The following is a 19,634-nucleotide window of genomic DNA, read 5'->3' on the forward strand; positions in this document are numbered from 1 at the left end:
GAGAAGGCAGGTCCCGGCCTTCCTGCTGCTGCCACCACGGGGGCCACAGGACAGAGTGGTCTCCAGTACATGGGTGGGAGAGGGGAAGGTATCAGATATCTACCAGGAACTTTGGAATCGGAGGAAACTCCGGTGGAGGAGCTCAAGGGCAACTGGGAAGACGAGCTAGGGGGAGAGATAGAGGCGGGTCTGTGGGCGGATGCTCTAAGCAGGTTTTTTGGGGTCAAGGACAGGTGTGCGAGGTGCGCGCGAAACCCAGCGAATCATGTGCACATGTTTTGGGCATGCCTGAAGCTTAGAGGGCTTTGGCAGGGTTTCGCTAGGGCGATGTCCACGGTACTCAAAACACGGGTGGTACCGAGTCTAGAGGTGGCGATCTTTGGAGTGTCGGAAGAGCTGGGAGTCCAGGGGACGAAAGAGGCTGACATTTTGGCCTTTGCCTCCATGGTAGGCCGGAGACGGATCTTATTAATGTGGAGGGACTCAAAGTCCCCGAGTTCAGAGACCTGGGTTAGTGACATGGCTGGGTTTCTCAGTCTCGAGAAAATAAAGTTTGCCTTAAGATGGTCAATGTTAGGGTTCACAAAGAGGTGGCAGCCGTTCGTTGACTTTCTTGGGGAAAATAAAAATGTCAGCAGAAGCAGAATGCAAAGGGGGGTGGGGAGGGCCAGACTGTTGTTTTATGATTGGGGTGTGTGAAGATTGTGATGTTGGTGGAAATGTTTATTGTGCCATGTTTATGTCGCTGTTATTATTATAAAAATTTCAAATACCTGAATAAAAATATTTAACAAAAAACAAAATGGATCATAGGCATCTCTTCCTGTTAGAAACAATTAATTGTATATAGCTTGAGGGGCACCACCTGGCAAGGTAAGGAGGCAGGCCACCCTCCATGAGGACATGTATTTATAAATGTCTGCCATACGTAACGTATCCTGAACTCGCTCTGTGTACTATCATCTCTACAATTTGCTGCTGTGCTGCTATTCCATCTTGGTTCCTTTTTGAAGATTTTTCTTCTCTGCTTTCTCTCCCTCAGTTATGTCACTCGTCATTTTTTTTATATTTGTCTACCCAATTCTTATCCTAACCAATGATTATTCCTTTCCCTACTACTCTCCTCCACACAAAGTTATACTTTGCTTCCCACCAGATCTGAGATACTTATAGAACATAGAACAGTACAGCACAGAACAGGCCCTTCGGCCCTCGATGTTGTGCCGAGCAATGATCACCCCTACTCAAACCTACATATCCACCCTATACCCGTAACCCAACAACCCCCCCCCCCCCCTTAACCTTGCTTGTTTTTTAGGACACTATGGGCAATTTAGCATGGCCAATCCACCTAACCCGCACATCTTTGGACTGTGGGAGGAAACCGGAGCACCCGGAGGAAACCCACGCACACACGGGGAGGACGTGCAGACTCCGCACAGACAGTGACCCAGCCGGGAATCGAACTTGGGACCCTGGAGCTGTGAAACATTTATGCTAACCACCATGCTACCGTGCTGCCCAAAATGTGTCATTGCATCACTCCGTACAGACAGTGATCCAAACTGGGAATTAAATCTAGGACCCTGGTGCTGTGAAGCAACAGTGCTGATTACTGTGCTACTGTGCCGCCCCGCTGGATCTAAATAGTGTGTTTCAATAGTTTGCTTCCCAATTATATCAAGGCTCTTTGGTTCCTTCCTATTCTATCTCAATTTTATAAGATCTCTTTATATTACAATTCCTTATTTCTGTTCCACACCCACTGCCTGGAGCACTTTCAAATCTTGTGCTCTGTGCCTGAAGTTGAAATTATGAACTTGACTGTCTCTTTGTTGCTCCTCACGCTTTCTAACTCTCATGAACATCTGAGGTAATGTTAGGTTGTAGTGTTTGTTGTAGAGCTGGAAGTTGCATTCGCAGCCGTCTTCCTATCAATGGGTGGGATTCTCCCAAAACATTTCTAAGTTAATTTGTGGCGGGTTTTGAGGGAGTTTCCCGCTGGCTTTGCTGGTGTGTTCTCCACCACTATTCAATGACACTTCGTCACTTTTTTGGGCCCTGGGAGTATCTCACTGGTTTAGCCCACACGTAGAATTTATTTTTAGCACGGGGGAGCTGAACTGAGAGATCAGGCTGCCATTTTCCCCAATCTCTTAGTGAACTTATGGGCCCCCACACCCATGGGCAATGTCACTCCCCGCACACATGGACACTACCCCCCCCCCCCCCCCCCCCCAAAGTGAGGAGAGCTCGCTATGGGGTCCCTGGGAGTTCCCCTTATTCAGGCCCCCTAACAGCACCTCCTCCCTTCTAGGATCCCCAACCATCACCCGTGCCAACCTCCCAGAGGCCCTGCACTCTCACATCCTTCAAATCCCCCAATCATGCTCATTTCATGGGCATGGCTCCCCTCGCCCCCTGAGCCTTGGTAGTGCCACCCTGGCACTTGGGCAACCTTGAACTGGTACCCAGGCAGAGCCAAGGTGCCTATGTTCCAGGGGGAGGACCAGGGGGCCACCTTGTACTTATCCTGACCACCGGTCTTCGATGACACGGGAGACACCTTCCCCCTCCCCCAGGGGTGCTGTTCTGCCTGGTCCATGTTTGTGAGGACCAGCACTGATCGGCATCCGGCTGCAGCCTCCCTGGGGTTGCGACTCCAATGTCTCGCGGGACTCCAGAGAATCTCACGAGGCGTGGAACTGGTTGGGAGGCTCATGAAAGCCCCTCCTGGCATTCTTCAACCGCATTGGGGCAGCAGGGTAGCATGGTGGTTAGCATAAATGCTTCACAGCTCCAGGGTCCCAGGTTCGATTCCCGGCTGGGTCACTGTCTGTGTGGAGTCTGCACGTCCTCCCCCTGTGTGCGTGGGTTTCCTCCGGGTGCTCCGGTTTCCTCCCACAGTCCAAAGATGTGCGGGTTAGGTGGATTGGCCATGTTAAATTGCCCGTAGTGTCCTAAAAAAGTAAAGTTAATGGGGGGGGGGGGGGGGTTGTTGGGTTACGGGTATAGCGTGGGTTTGAGTAGGGTGATCATGGCTCGGCACATCGAGGGCCGAAGGGCCTGTTCTGTGCTGTACTGTTCTATGTTCTATGTTCTATTGTGCTCTCCCTTGAGCGCAACGCGGCTGGAGAATCACGCCTAATAGTTCTGATGGCGAGAACCTGTATTTTAGTGGTTCTGTACTTAAGAAGGGTTAAGTTAACATCTGATCTTCTTCATCAATTCCTTGATGGTTTGAACGCCCCCTTTCTGCTTCTCCATTTGACTGATGACATCTTGGACACACTAGCCACATGCATGAAATCAAATTCCTGTGCAAAGTTGTGGAGCAGTTTATTAGCAAAAAAGGATCATTGCCTGACAGCATAATGTTTGGAATACCATGTGTTGCGAAGATACTTTTTAGTGATATAATGACTGCTTCTGCTGTGAAGTGCATTCTACTCATTGCAGACCATCTGGAGTGGTAATCAGTAACGATGATAACTTTGCCTTTAAACTCAAATCCATTCCCAGCCATTGCCATGGCCTTGAAGAAAAATTGGAGGATGCCAAGGATTCTCTTTGCTGTTGACTATTCACAGCACATGTAAGGTAATTTGAAATTAACTTTTCAAGGATAGACATCATGCCTGGCCACCAGTCTGACTGCTGAGCTCAGCGTTTTGCTATTCCCAAGTGACTTGATGGATATTTTGGAAAATGTCGAGTCAGTGTGTTCAGGGTGACTCATCTGTCGTTTAAAAACTAAGAAATATTCAATGATTGAGAGATGTTTTTCTTGTTTGGTCATCAAATATTTTAGAACATTGAAGCACACATCAAATGTCTGGAAGACTTCATGAATTAGCTTGAAGCCTTATCAACTCCCTGTTTTGCTATTACATAGTCTTCAATTGCCCCTTCTGCATGGGATAGAGTACTGACTTGACCCCTTGATCCTTCATGCGCAAATCTGAAGCTGTTCTGTATTTGGAGAATCTGTTCCTCCATTTGTCGCAATGTTGAGCCTTCAGTGTTTCGGAAAGTTTCTGGAAGTTGCAATGTAGACTGCATGCTTGTCATAAGTTCTTGATCTTTGCATTCTATCCCCTGTCACCAGGTTTTGTCTTGAGCTCTGGCTCTCGATGATTTTTTTTAGGATTTGCCTGCTACCCTAAGAATGCTACCATAGACTGTTCTTCGTTTTAAAAAAATGCTTGTTTATTTACAGATCAATGTATATCTCGTACTCTACCTGAGGCTATCCTTCTGATTCCCACCAGATCTGAGATACTTAATTGCATTATTGTTCCATCAGTATCAGGTGCTCAGTACATAAGATCTTGAACGGCATTGACAAGGTGGATGTTGAAAGGGTGTTTCCTCTTGCGGATGAGTCCAGAATTAAGGGGCACTGTTTTAAAATTAGACATAACCCTTATAGGACAGAGATGAGGAAAAATCTTTTCTCTGAGGGTTGTGAAACTTCAGAATGCTTTCAGGAGATCCTTGCAAACCATTTTATTCTGGAATCCCCTACAACAACAGTGTTATCAATAATGTCATCAGTTCCCTGTTTACCTTGAGCAAACACTTGCCTGTAATATTGCTTGATTGTGTTTGTTATATCTTGCAGTTCATTCCTTGTGTATATCCAATGCTATTAGTGTTTCACTTGTTTTCTCTGTTTCTTCCTATTCTCTTTAAATACCTTGGTTACCACAACAACCATCTCACCTTTCTTTACATGAATTACCTCTCGTCTCACTGTATCAGGCATTGACGGGGGACGTGCATTCCAGGTGGCCTTCCCCCTTGTACATAGTGTGCAGTTTAATTGGTTGGTCTCCAAGCTTTGCAATTTGTTTGTTGATGGACGTTTTGTGTAAGCACGCTTTTGATTATTTTGGGGAGCAACTGAGGCCCACACCCTGCATGCCAGATACTGCATAAGCTTAGATCAAAATCATAATCTCACTGGAGGTATGTGGAGGGGGGTTAAGACCATACCAAATTCAGTGGTGAAATAGAGAACCTTTAACACCGTCTTCATAAACCACTTGGATTTCTCTGTATGATTCCAGCTAAGCCACCTCACCAATTTTAAGGTTATTAATAAGAAAGGATATCTGATAGATTACTTGAAAGTTCTGTGCTGAATATGTATGTTTCAAATGGCTATAGCGTAAAGGACTTTCTTTCTTTTCCAGAAGTAATTGTGGTTACAACAAGAGAAGTACAGAAACAGCTACCACAAATGGACTCAAAAATGAAGTTGGATACAGTGTGCATTCCTGAGGATACTGACATGGGAACTGCAGACTCCTTACGACAGATTCATGGAAAAATTAAGGTAGTGCATTATTGTTAGGTAAAAGCCCTGTTAAGGACCCACTAGTTAGTCATGTTTTAAAAAGAATATGAGAGAATACTTGCTTCTGCCACTTTCCCTAAAATAATACTATTACATTTTTAAAAATATATTATGTTTACTTTCTTTGAGTATGTGTGTCTCTGCCTCTTTTGTTGTGTTTCTGCAATAAGTTTATTTTCCCTAGTTGTTTGTTTCTTGCCCAGTTTTGCAGTTTCTTTAATTTTTCTTAGTTCTTCGGATAATGAACGTTTCTATATCACTTTGAGCGACCATCACTGTATCTTCTTATTTTGCTGACCTCTTTTTGTAACTATCTAGCTTCTTTCAGACTTTCTCCCAACTGTCCTGCTGTTTGAATGGAACTAAATTGTTGTTTTAAAATGTACAGACAGTGTGTCGATTTCTTCTTGGTGTTTCTCGTGCTGACGTGCCATTATTTTCTCACCCAATCTGTGTACAGACCTCAGTCTGCCGGTTCCTAGTCTCCAGCTGAACTAAATTAGTAAAATGGGGATTATTTTTATTGCAACAAGATTCTTGTACTTGGGCATCTTGGGGCTGTTGTTGATCCAGTGGTTGGAAAAATGTTTTGGCTGAGCCCACAAGCATTCTCATAGTTTCTCATGTCCTTCTAGAAAGAATACAAAAAAAATCGACACTGTCTGTACATTTGTTCACTCCCTTCCTTTGATTCGTTTTGTGTGGTTTCTTTTCCCTTTTAGCTTCTAGCATTCTCACTCGCACTTAATTTTGTTTTACTTTTATGTTTTTCTCCTCCCTTTTACACATCTCACTCTTCTGTTTGTTATCTCTTTGCCATTCTGTGCCTTCTTACTAATTTCATCTTTTTTTTCTCGTCCACAAACAAGTCACTGAACAGTGAAGCTGAAGAGCACAAGCAACCACCAGAGAGTAATTGTTTGAATTGGGGATGGACTTATGCACATTTGTCTGTTTGAATTGCAACACTTCATTTGGGTCACCATTTTGAGGAGTAATCTTGACAGGTCAGAATATGGAAGGATGTGCCTTGAATAGAGAGTGCTCAATGGCCTGTTGGAGTACTTGTATGAGAGGAAAGGATAAGTTTATCAGAACCAATTGTAAGGACTTTCTTTTCCCTAGATCTCCGTTCATTTACATTCTTTGGGTCCAGGATGGAACAGGTCAGAAACTGTTATGGGAGCTGTATTTCAGCAGACAATTTTTATTGGATTGTAAGTAGATAGAATTTCTTTTTGAAAATGTGATTGAGAACATAGGTTTGTAGGGATGGCACAGTGGTTAGCACTGTTGCCTACGCTGTTGAGGACCGGGGTTCCATCCTGGCCCTGGGTCACTGTCTATCTTGAGTTTGCACATTCTGCAGTGTCTGCGTGGGTTTCACCCCACAACCCAAAGATGTGCAGGTTAGGTTGATTGGCCACACCAAATTGCCCCTAAATTGGAAAAAAGATGGTTGTGTACTCTAAATTTAAAACACAAGAACATAGATTTGAGTAGCATGATTGGACATTAAAAGTAGAAAATAACTATAACTCTCATCACCTACACCGTCCATGTTTATCACAGGCAGCTGCCTAGAAAGGGCAAATGGCGTTGACTATTTTCCATCGCTTTAGGAGTCAAGGACATAGGCACCACTTAAATAGTCAGAAAATTTAATATGTTTTTGGGTAGTTCAGTTTCAACAGCTATTTGTACCTCATTGAAGTGCTTTTTATTGTGCACTAGCAAAATACTGTGGTTGCTGGATATCTGAAATAGAAATACAAAATACTGGAAATACTCGGGTCTGGTTGCACCTGTGGAATGCAACAGCGATAAAGTTTCATCTGAACTCTTTATTTTAGCGATGTGTCTGTGTGTAAATGGTGACTTTTTTTGTCCCTTCATCACCTCTGTAACTTTGATCAGGTGAATTTACAGCTTTTAGCCACCTGCCCTTTCTCTCGGAGCATCTGCAACAACTGGAGACTACTGAAAACCCCTTTTTAACAGTGAACTTGCTGCTACCATGACCAGGGTCGTAACAGTTTATTGAGACTGGAATATGTCCTGAATGTGGGGCAGGTTGACTCAATTGTAGACGGTGACACTACTTTCAGCCTGTTGAGCTTTTCCTTGTTATGGATGGTGAGTGCAGATTGAGGTGTTTGAAGGGCGGTAACTTATTTTCCTGTACTGTACTGTGTTGTGTCTCAGCTCCAGGATCTCAGGTTCTGGGATGATGGTTTAGTAGACTGAGGCACCAGCCTTAACATGATTGGTGTATTTGCCTATTTCAGTGGTCTTTCCTGAGTCCACATAGGCTTTACTAAGGAGACATTTTTTGTGTATTACAAATTGCCTTAACACAAATACACCCACCATAAACAGTCAGGACAATGTTACGAAGGAAAAACCACGATGACTTAGGCACGATGAGGGGCTGATTTAGCCCACCAGGCTAAATCGCTGGCTTTTAAAGCAGACCAAGCAGGCCAGCAGCACGGTTCGATTCCCGTACCAGCCTCCCCGGACAGGCGCCGGAATGTGGCGGCTAGGGGCTTTTCACAGTAAGTTCATTGAAGCCTACTCGTGACAATAAGCGATTTTCATTTCATTTCATCATTTCATTCATTTATCCAATTTGGAACGAAAAACTGAATGACTCAATACTGATGAGTGACTTGATAATTATGACATTAATTAACTTGATGTATAAGACAGAGACAAGAATTTATTTTCCAAATATCTATTTGTATTGGCTCATACAGAACATTAAACTGTCACTTCATCCTGGCTCTCCTGTATACAAATTATGCAATTAAGATGCACTCTCTCTGTCCCCCAATGTTAAAACTTGTTTATTTAAATCCACTTAAATTCTTGATAAGCAAATATTTCTGTTAAGTGTATAGAAGTTGAACATCGGAAACCTTGATGATATCTGCATCCTGTGTAGTTACTCCTGTTTAATGGAGTAATTTTCACTGTTCTTGTTTATACAAAAGTTGCATTTTTTGTCTTGCTTGTGTCCCACATTCCACATTGTTAGCCTGCTGTGTAATGTGTTGAATGATTTGTTTTAATAATCTGCTAAATTGCAGTGACTACAAGTAATAACAATACAGCAGTCTTGTATTTAATAATAAGGAGTGGATTGGTGCTCAGTGAACTCAATTCAATATTTCTCTCTGAATTCTTCATAACTAAAAAGCTCGTCATGTGACAAGCAATTTGTGGGTTGAGGTGCTGAAGAGAGAAGAGATACAAAGAAAACCAGAGGGGGCCTCTTGAACATATCTTAGCCATTGTCCATAGAGGGGCACCAACAAAGGTTTACTTTTTCAGGCCTGTTAATAGTACTGTGTGTGTGTGTGGGGTAGTATTTTCAAGCCAAATTTTAAAACTGTAATAAAGTTTAACTTTATTGAAGTAATATCAGTGTGCTAGAAATAGCACGATTCGCCCATTGATTTTTTCATCTCCCTGATCAAGATTATTTTTGCAGTTGCCTTATCTGCTCCTGCCCTGTCATCAACCTCCAGTGGTCATTGGTGTATTTTAGTGCAGGACCCCATTGTTTTGTAGTTTTTTGTCTCCCTTTTCCACTATCCTTTTACTCACCTTGTCTGTGAGACCAGAACATTCAATACCAGCTGACATTAATGTTTCCCTTTCTTTTTCAACTTCATCACCATTCCCTCCTCAAAATTCTTATCTTTGACCTATTCAGCCTCTTCAGTTGTTGTCCCATGTGTAATATCCCTTTCCTGACGTGTTGTTACCTTTCAGCTGCATTCTCATCCTTTTCTATTTGAATCCCTTTATTTCAGCCTTCTCACAGCACAACATCATCAATTAGATCTTCTGTAACAGTGTTTGTAGTTTATTAACCATCCTTGATTTCTCCATGGCAATATTCTCCAAAATATCTCCTCTATTTCCCAGCTAAAGACCCGCAGCTCTACCTTTCTCCAGAGCAACTTGGACTGCTTATGTCTTGTCAAGCTACTTGCCTGACATCCAGTTTTGTGTATGTCTTTGGTATGTGATCCCTGACTACAAACTGCTGGATTGTCACTGATTACATCTCCTCCAACCTAATCTCTCACAGCAAACTAGACTATTGCAACTTTGGTATGTGGTTTAACCCATATTACCTCTTATGTCTCCATGTTAGTCCTCACCACCTCCAAACTGAATTGATGCTCTTTTTTTAAATTTAAATTTTATTTTTTAAATAAATTTAGAGTACCCAATTATTTTTTTCCAATTGAGGGGCAATTTTGTGTGACCAATCCACCTACCCTGCACATCTTTGGGTTGTGGGGGCGAAACCCACACAGACATAGGGAGAATGTGCAAACTCCACACAGACAGTGGAATTGATGCTCTTCTTGCTGGTCGTCTGACATCCAGGATCTCTGAACCTGGCTCACTCTACACCTTCCTCACCTATTGCCTCTGCCTTCACCCTGCTCTATCTCCAGTCACCCCTCTTGTATCTATCCATCATAATCGTAAATTAAAAGTTTCATGGTCTAATACCACTTTTAATAAAGCAGCGTATTCTCTGATTTTAGGTGAACCATCCCACAGGAAATCTTCTGATAATCTCAGACAAATAGTGCAGCCATGTTTAGTTTATGTAAAATTCCTGAAGAAGGTTCTTAATTAATCACTGAATATAATTGGGGGTTTGAATTATTCCAGTTTAAAATAGCAATGTACTTTGTTGAAGATGATCTGCTTTAAAGTTTTTTTTAACTATGGAAAGGATGACAAGCTGAGTAACACAAAAATTGATAAAATTCTAGAAATGAAAAATATACATGTAACTTAATATCGTTTTGAAAACTTGTAAATAAATAATAACCTTTATTGTCACAAGTAGGCTTACTTTAACACTGAAATGAAGTTACTGTGAAAATACCCTAGTCGCCTGTTCAGGTACACGGAGTGAGAATTCAGAATGTCCAAATTACCTAACCTGCACATCTTTGGACTGTGGGAGGAAACCGGAGCACCCGGACGAAACCCATGCAGACACTGGGAGAACGTGCAGACTCTGCACAGGCAGTGACCCAAGCCGGGAATTGAACCTGAGACCCTGGCGCTGTGAAGCAACAATGCTAACCACTGTGCTACCGCACTGCCCCCACTGTGCTACCGTACTGCCGAATTGCGTTGGAACTTGGAGCATCTGTAAATGTGACCAGTCTCTTATTGTAAGAATAGGATGAAGTAAGTAATAAAAACAGAAAAATACTAGAAATGCCCTGCAGGTCAGGCAGCATCTGTGGAGAGAGAAACAAGGGCGACATGGTGGCGCAGTGGTTAGCACTGCTGCCTCATGGTGCTGAGGACCTGGGTTCGATCTCGGCTCCGGGTTACTGATGTGCAGGGTAGGTGAATTGGCCTCACTAAATTGTCCCTTAAGTGGAAAAAACTATTGGGTAGTCTAAATTTTTTTTTAAAGCCTTACAGGGCGATAATCCTTCAGCAGAATCGGAAATGTTAGAAACATTCTTTGATTCATAAAATTTTCTCATTTTATTTAATAGATACACTCCTCTTACCTTTAGGCAACATAATTTCTCTCGCTGTGTGAAAGTCCTCTTTTGTTGAAGCATTGAATGAAAAGATTGTGCGCAAGGTTTCTTTATTTTTTGATAATCAATATAAATTAGTGGCAAAGAGTTGATGAATGTACAGAAGTAGTCAGTTAGTAAATTGTGAACTTTAAAATGTTCATTGCCTCTGGATTTGCAACCAGGCTGAATGTGATGCTTATCGGTGCTAATTCACTGGATTTCCTAACCTGAAATGACTTGTCTCTGACGCAGTGGAAAGGCAATAAAAAAAAGATCTAGTCTAAGTTTAACAAAGACTACAATTGTTTTCAGTGTGACAGATACTCTCTTCAGCGATCATTCGCTAACAAGTATGGTTGTCCACCTACCCTAATTCATGCCAGAAGCATATCAATCAACTTGTTTTTTAAAAAAATATTTATTTATTCTCCTCCTTTTTTACATTTTCTCTCAAATTTACACCCACCAACAAGAAACAATAATCAGTAACAAATATGTCAATCCCCATATCAGTAACAACGATCCCATCCTCTCACCAAACGCCAAACATTTGCCCGCTTGTTCACATAACAAACGACAAAAAGGAATCAGGAATCACCCATAGCCACCATTAACACCCCCCCCCCCTCCCACACAACCCTCCAACCTCCCCCCCAACTAATGTTCGATGTTATCCAGTTCTTGAAAGTGCAAAATGAATAATGCCCATGAACTGTAGAACCCCTCCATCCTTCCCCTCAGTTCAAACTTAACCTTCTCAAGAGTCAAGAATTTCAACAGGTCCCCCCGCCACACCAGGGCACAGGGTGGAGAGGTTGCTCTCCAACCCATCAGGATCCGCCTTCGGGCGATCAACGAGGCGAAGGCTACAACATCTGCCTCCACACCCGTTTCCAACCCTGGCTGGTCCGACACCCTAAATGTGGCCTCCCGGGAGCCCGGGTCGAGTTTCACGTGCACCACTTTAGAAATTATCCTAAAAACCTCCTTCCAGTAATCTTCTAGCTTTAGACAGGACCAAAACATATGAACGTGATTAGCCCGCAACGTTCACACACATCTTCTACTCCTTCAAAGAATGGGCTCATCCTCGCCCTCGTGAGGTGTGCTCTGTATACCACCCTCAGCTGTATCAGCCCCACCCAACCTCGAGCACGAGGTGGAGGCATTCACTCTCCGGAGCACCTCACACCAGAACCCCCCCTCCATATCCTTTCCCAGCTCTTCCTCCCACTTTGCTTTGATCCCTTCCAGTGGTGCCTTCTCCTCTTCCAAAATAGCTCCGTAAACCGCTGACACTACCCCCTTCTCCAGTCCCCCTGTCGTCAGCACCTCCTCCAGCAATGTGGAAGCGGCTCCACCGGGAAGCTCTGTATCTCCTTTCTGGCAAAATCTCAAACCGGCATGTATCTAAACATTTCCCCCGTTCCAGCCCATACTTCGTTTCCAGCTCCTTCAATCCTGCAAACCGACCCCTAAGAAACAAATCTTTTAGTGTCTTAATCCCCTTCTCCTCCCATTTCTGAAAATTTCCATGCTACCTTCCTTGCTCAAATCTGTGGTTCCCCCGCATTGGCATTTCCCGTGACCCTGTCCTCAACCCGAAGTGTTGGCGAAACTGCCTCCAAATTCTCAATGAAGCTATTATTACCGGACTCCCTGAGTACTTCCCCGGGGCTATCGGAAGCGGCGCTGTTACTAACGCTTTCGATCCCGACCCCCTGCACAAACTCTCCTCCATTCTGACCCACTGGGAATTAACCCCTCTGACCCAGCTCCGCACATTCGCCACCCAGTTGTAACACATCAGGTTCGGAAGACCCAAACTCCCTGCCTGCCTTCCCCTCTGTAGTAGCACCTTTCTAACTCTGGCCACCTTCCCTCCCCATATGAACGACGTAATCCTTCCCTCAATCTCTCTGAAAAAAGCCCTTGGCAGGAAGATAGGCAGGCATTGAAAAATAAACAGAAATCGCGGCAACATGTTCATTTTAACCGCCTGTACCCGATCCGCCAGTGACAGAGGGAGACCATCCCACCTTGCCAGTTTAGCTTTCACTCTCCCCACCAAACTAGAAATGTTGTACCTGCGGAGTACCCCCCCCCCCAACACCTTCGGGCAACCTGCACCTCCAGGTACCTAAAGTGAATCCCTGTCCTACAGAATGGCAGCCCACCCACCCCTGCCCCCACCACCGGCCAAGACACTACAAAATACTCACTCTTGTCCAGATTTAGTTTGTACCTCAAGAAAGACCCAAACAGTCGAAGTAGCTCCAATATTCCCCCTGTCGACAAACTCGGTTCCGACACGTATAACAGCAAGTCATCGGCATATAAGGACACTTTATGCTCTATCCCCCACCCGCACTCTTCCTTTCCATACCCCCGAACTTCTTAATGCGATGGCCAACGGCTCAATCGCGAATGCAAACAGCAGGGGGGACATAGGACATCCCTGCCTAGTCCCACGTTGGAGAGAAAAGTACCTCGAGCTGATGTTTGTGCGGACACTTGCCCTCGGCTCCTTATATAGTAACTTTACCCAGTTCACAAATCTTGGTCCAATCCCAAACCGCTCCAGAACTGCCATTAAGTACCCCCATTCTACCCGGACAAACGCTTTCTCAGCGTCCAATGCCACGACCACCTCTGTTTCCTTCCCCTCTGCCGGTGCCATAACGACGTTCAATACCCTTCTAATGTTTGAAAAGAGCTGCCTCCCTCTCACGAATCCGTCTGACCTTCACCTATCACCTTTGGAAGGCACTCCTCCAGCCTACCCGCCAGTACCTTCGCCAATACTTTTGCGTCCACATTCAGAAGTGATATGGGCCTATACAACCCACACTCCGTCAGATCCTTGTCTTTTTTTAGCAACAGGGAAATCGATGCCTGCCCCAAGGTTTGTGGCAACACTCCGTTCCCTATTGCCTCTTCAAACATCCCCACCATCAGGGGTGCCAGCATATCCTTGAATTTTTTATAATATTCCACCGGAAACCCATCCGGCCCTGCCACCTTCCCCGACTGCATCCTTTATCTCCTGCTCCATAATTGCTCCTTCTAATGTAGCCCTCTCCCCCTCCCCTAACCTCGGGTACTCCAACCCATCTAGAAATTCCTGCATCTCACGGTCTCCCCCAGGCAACTCTGACCTGTACAACCTCTCATAAAATTCCTCAAAAACCTTGTTAATCAGATCCGGAGCCACCACCAACTTCCCTGCCCTATCCCTCACCTGCACAATTTCCCTTGCCGCTGCTTCCGTCTGGAGCTGACCTGCTAACATACATGTTCGTAAACTGCACCCCTTGCTCGTCTCAGTTGGCGCACCGCCTTCCTGGTAGATAGTCGGTCAAAGCTCGCCTGTAGTTCCTTCCTCTTTTCCAGCTTTGCTGGGTATCAGTCAGCTTGTTGCAATAGTTTTCTTTTGTTAATAAATTTAGAGTACCCAATTCTTTTTTTCCAATTAAGGGCAATTTAGCGTGGCCAGTCCACCTACCTGCACATCTTTTGGGTTGCGTGGTTGAGACCCACGCAGACACGGGGAAAATGTGCAAACTCCACAAGGACAGTGACCCAGGGCTGGGATCGAACCCGGGTCCTCAGCGCTGTGAAGCAGAAGTGCTAACCACTGCCACGTGCTGCCCATGCTTGTTGCAGTATATATAAGATGCCTCTGAGTCAGTATATTGTGGGATCAAGCTCAACACTCAGACCTGAGAACACAAACCAGGATGACACTGAGGGAGTATTTCATTACCCTTGTCTTTTGGGTGAGACTTCGATACATCCAGATGACGTAAAAGATCTGATGTCACGATCAAAGGAGGAGCTGGGCGTCTCCTGGCCATTTTGTGCATCTCAATCTGCATAATCAAGAAAAAATACCTGGTCATTTTATCTAATTCGCTCTTTTTCAGACTTGGATGTGTACAAGTTACTTGCTGAGTTTGACAATAAAACAACACTGAGGATTTAATGAACTGTGCAGTGCAGTGATGCAATCTGATTTCAGAGGCACTATGTAACCTCATTTATTTTCTGTCCTTTTTCTTCCTTTTATCCCTTCCTCCTTTCTATTCTGGCAGGACCATGTTCCGGGGAAAATCTGCATGTTGTATTGAAAATTGAATTGCGTAAAAAATTGAAAAGCCTTCTTTTTCTTTTCTTTTCACAGACAGATGTTTTGGTGGTCAGTTGTGACCTCATCACTGACGCAGCCCTGCACGAGGTAATAGACCTTTTCCGTGCACATGATGCCACAGTGTCGATGTTGATGCGCAAGGTGCATGATTTTACTGAACCTGTGCCAGGTCAGAAAGGAAAAAATAAAGAAGGTAAAATTTTCCCAGGAGGATAAAAAAACATAAGCAATTGACTCATGAAAATATCAGCAGAAGGTCTAATAGACAACCACAAACTCCTTAAGGAAGTTTCTTCAATGTTGCGCCTTAGGTGTTGTAGACAGTGATCTTTAGGGTCATGGAGACAATCAGCTAAATTTTCATCTTATTACCTGGCAATGTCCGTTGACATCAGTGGAGATGAAATCTGTCAGTCTGTATAATGGGTCACCCATCTGTTACACCAGATTTATGTTGGGTTGGGAAGTTGAAAATCTATCCCCACCCTTTTATTCAGAGAAGAAATTCAAAATAAATTTTCATCTGTCTGCTTTCAGTCTGCTTTCATTGGGCAAAAGGGGTGGATTTGCAAACCAGCCATCCATCCACCTGAAAGATTCAGTGCAAGGCCCAATTAATTTTTGTTGTGGGGCCTCGTTGGAATAATTTAAACTGCCAGAACTGAATTATAGAACTTACAGTTCAGAAGGAGGCCATTCAGCCCATTGAGTCTACACCAGCCCTTAGAAAGAACACCCTACTTAAGCCTACACCTCCACCCTATCCCCATACCCAGTAACCCCACCTAACCTTTTGGACACTAGGGGGCAGTTTAGCATGGCTAACCCACCTAACCTGCCCATCTTTGGACTGTTGGAGGAAACTGGAGCACCCGGAGGAAACCCACGCAATGAACACTGCTAGGCAGCTGGTGGATCACTTGCAAGAGTGCCTCCTCTGCAAAACTGAACCCAGAAGATACATCAGAAAGGTGGGAGTTTTGGAAAGAGTGAGGGTCAGTGGGCAAGTCTAGGGGTGCAGACAGTTGAAAGCAAAGGGACTGATAACAGTTGGGAAGATTGACCTATAAAGATCACTACAACAGTGTTTTTTGCTTGCTGTTTCTGGAGAAGCATGCACTAGTTCTTTTTAAGGACAGGAAGTGGAATGCCAAAATTGCACCAGTATGGAAGTATGGAATCATGATTTCATATCGTGAATAGGCTGTCTCCTGCCTGTTTCGATTACAACAGAGATTATAGTGTGTATTTTAAAGAATCTGTATTATTTATTTTAGAAAGGCAAAAAAGGCTTTAAAAGGATGAATTAAATCGCAATGCGAATGTCATAGATTCATAGAGCCCGACAGCATAGGAAAGGTCCTTTGGCATATCACGCTTCCGTTGGTCAAAAAAACCCACTTAAGTATTCTAATCCCATTTTCCAGCATCGCAAATGCACATCCAAATTACTTCTCAAATGTTATGAGGGTCTCTGCCTCCACCACCCTTCCAGGCAATGAGTTCCAGATTCCAGTCACCCTCTGGGCAAAAAAACATTTCCTCACAACCCCACAAACCTTGTGCCCCTTACCTTAAATCTATGCCCCTTGGTCATTGATTCTTCCATCAAGGGGAAAAATTCCTTCCTGTCTATCTATCTATGCCCTTCATAATTTTACACATCCCAATCATGTCCCCTCTCAGTCTCCCCTGCTCCAAAGAAAACAACCCAGTCTTTCCAACCTCTCTTCATAACTAAAATTCTCCAAGCCAGGCAACATTCTGGTAAATCTCCTCTCCACCATTTCCAGCGCTATAACATCCCTCCTGTAATGTGGATTCCAGAACTGCACACAATACTCTAACTGTGGCCTAACCAATGTCTTGTACAGTTCCAGACTAACCTCCATGCTCTTAAACTCTATACCTCAGCTAATAAAGGCAAGTGTACCATATGCCTTATTAACCACTTTATACACCTTAAAGGACCGATGTACATGCACAGCAAGGTCCCTCTGATCTTTGGTGCTTCGCAGGGTCCTGCTGTTCACCATGTGCCTTACCTTGTTTGTACTGCATAAATGCGTCACCGTACACTTATCTGGATTGAATTCTATTTGCCACTGATCAGCCCATCTTACCAGCCTATCTCTATACTTTCTTCATGATTTACCACCCACCAAGTTTAGTATACTTTGTGAACTTGCTGATCAGCCCACCTACATTCAAGTCTAAATCATTTACATAGACTACAAACAGCAAGGGCCCCAACACTGACCGTGGGACCGCACTGGACACAGGCTTTCGTCAGCAAAACACCCCTCAACACTCACCCCCTGTTTCCTGCCACTCAACCGATTTTGGATCCAACTTGCCAAATTTCCTTGGATCCCATTGGCTCTTAACCTTCGTCATCAGTCACCTATGTGGGACCTTACCAAAAGCCTTGCTGAAGTCCAAGTAGACTACATCAAATACATTGTCCTCATCTACATACCTGGTCATCGTTTTGAAAAATTCATTAAAGTTGGTCCGACATGGCCTCCCCTTAACAAAACCATGCTGGCTGTTCTTGATTAATCCCTACCCCTCCAAATACAGATTGATTCTGTTTCTCAGAATTGTTTCAAATAGGAGACTTCCGGTAGCGGCACATTTGATCGCTCCCGCATGTGACGGACCTTTGGACCTTTTTCTACCGTTTTGTCCCGGATTTTATTGGATAAATCGGTGAAGAGTGAAACAGTGAGGAGAAATAGCCCTCCAGTGTATGGAGTATTGGACCAGAAGTGGCCGTGTGAGAAGACAAAGTTCTACAAGGAAGACGCGAGCAGAGCTGGCAACGCGGGAAAGCATGGCGGAGAAGCAGGGCCGCGGGGAGACGGCACAGTGGTCGACGGAGCAGCTGGTGAAGTTTTTTGAAGATTTCTTTGCCAAGCTTAAGAAGGACACGCTGGACCCGATCAAGGCTTCGATTGATCAGGTGGTGCAGAATCAAGAAACCCACAGACGTGCGATCCAGGAGGTGGAGAAAAAGATGTCCGCGCACGTGGAATACCTAACCGTGCTGGAGACCAAGGTGGAGATGATGAATAACCGCCAGAAAAAAATGCAGGAGAAGCTGGAGGACCTGGAGAACAGGTCCAGGAGGCAGAACCTGAGAATCGTCGGCCTCCCTGACGGCAGTGAGGGATCGGATGTGAGGGCCTATGTGACGAACATGCTGGATAAGTTGATGGCGGCTGAGGTGATGGTGGTACATTTGTACCTTGGACAAGGAACACGTTTTGCGGTGGGCCAAGAAAGAATGGAGCAGCAGGTGGGAGAATTGTGAGCTGCGCATTTATCAAGACCTAGGTGCGGATTTGGCCAAGAGGCGAGCTGGGTTTAATCGGCAAAAACAGCCCTCCTTAAGAAGGGGGTGAAGTTCGGGATGTTGTACCCAGCACGTCTGAGGGTCACATATGAGGAACGGGAATTTTACTTTGAAACACCAGACGATGTATTGACTTTCATCAAGGAAAAAGGACTGGATGCGAACTAAAGATACTGAATCCTTGGAGAGTATTGTAGTGGCGATTTGTTGAAAATCACTTTTGTGCTGGTTTGAATAAGTAGTTTTATGTCCAATAATGGGCGGTATTGACCGCTAAAGTTAACTTTGTCTTACTGGGAGCTGGTGGAGGGGGGTTGGTTTCTGTGGGGTTTTTTTCTGTGGTTTTTTCACTTTTTTCTGATGTTTGTTTACTGGGGAATGTGATGCTTTGAATATGTTTGTCCAAGTGGGGGGAGAGGGGAGAGAACAATGGGGAGACAGACTGTTTTGGGGGGGGGGGAAGCCCCCCGACCAGGCTGATTGCATGGAACTTTAGAGGGTTAAATGGGCCAGTCAAGAGGGCTCGCGTGTTTGCGCATTTGAGGGGGCTGAAGGCGGACGTGGCAATGTTACAAGAGACACACCTAAAGGCTATAGACCAGACTAGATTGAGAAAGGGGTGGGTTGGCCAAGTGTTCCACTCAGGGCTGGACTCAAAAACCAGGGGGTTAGCGATCTTGATCAATAAACAAGTGGCATTCGAGGCAGGGAGAATCGTGTCAGGCATGGGGGGTAGGTACATAATGGTGAGTGGGAAGTTGGAGGGGCGGTACTCGTGAACGTGTATGCTCCAAATTGGGACGATGTGGAATTCATGAGGCGGGTGTTAGGTAAGATCCCAGACTTAGAGCCACATAACCTGATCATGGGGGAGATTTTAATACAGTCATTGATCCGGAATTGGACTAGTCAAAATCCAGGACAGGGAGGAGGCCAGCCGCGGCAAAGCAATTGAAGGGGTTTATGGAACAGATTGGGGGAGTGGACCCATGGAGGTTTGCCCGCCAAGGACGAAGGAGTTTTCTTTTTCTCCCATGTCCACAAGGTATACTCTCGCATCGACTTTTTTGTTCTGAGCGGTGCTCTAATACCAGGGGTGGTGGATACTGAGTACTCGGCAATTGCAGTGTCGGATCATGCCCCACATTGGGTGGATCTACAGGTTAGTTTGGAGAGAGGACA

General features: G+C 44.7%; 1 protein-coding gene across 1 annotated transcript in view; it reads left to right on the top strand.

The window, feature by feature from the left end:
- Nucleotides 1-19,634, top strand: part of eif2b3 (eukaryotic translation initiation factor 2B, subunit 3 gamma) — a 161,885-nt gene that overhangs the window by 12,772 nt on the left and 129,479 nt on the right. Inside the window, exons 3-4 of the mRNA XM_038794088.1 lie at nucleotides 5,199-5,341; nucleotides 15,128-15,287. Coding sequence (XP_038650016.1) covers nucleotides 5,199-5,341; nucleotides 15,128-15,287 — 303 coding nt within the window. The remainder of the gene's footprint in view (nucleotides 1-5,198; nucleotides 5,342-15,127; nucleotides 15,288-19,634) is intronic.

This window comes from Scyliorhinus canicula, chromosome 4 (assembly GCF_902713615.1).
Source record: "Scyliorhinus canicula chromosome 4, sScyCan1.1, whole genome shotgun sequence".
Taxonomy (NCBI): Eukaryota; Metazoa; Chordata; class Chondrichthyes; order Carcharhiniformes; family Scyliorhinidae; genus Scyliorhinus; species Scyliorhinus canicula.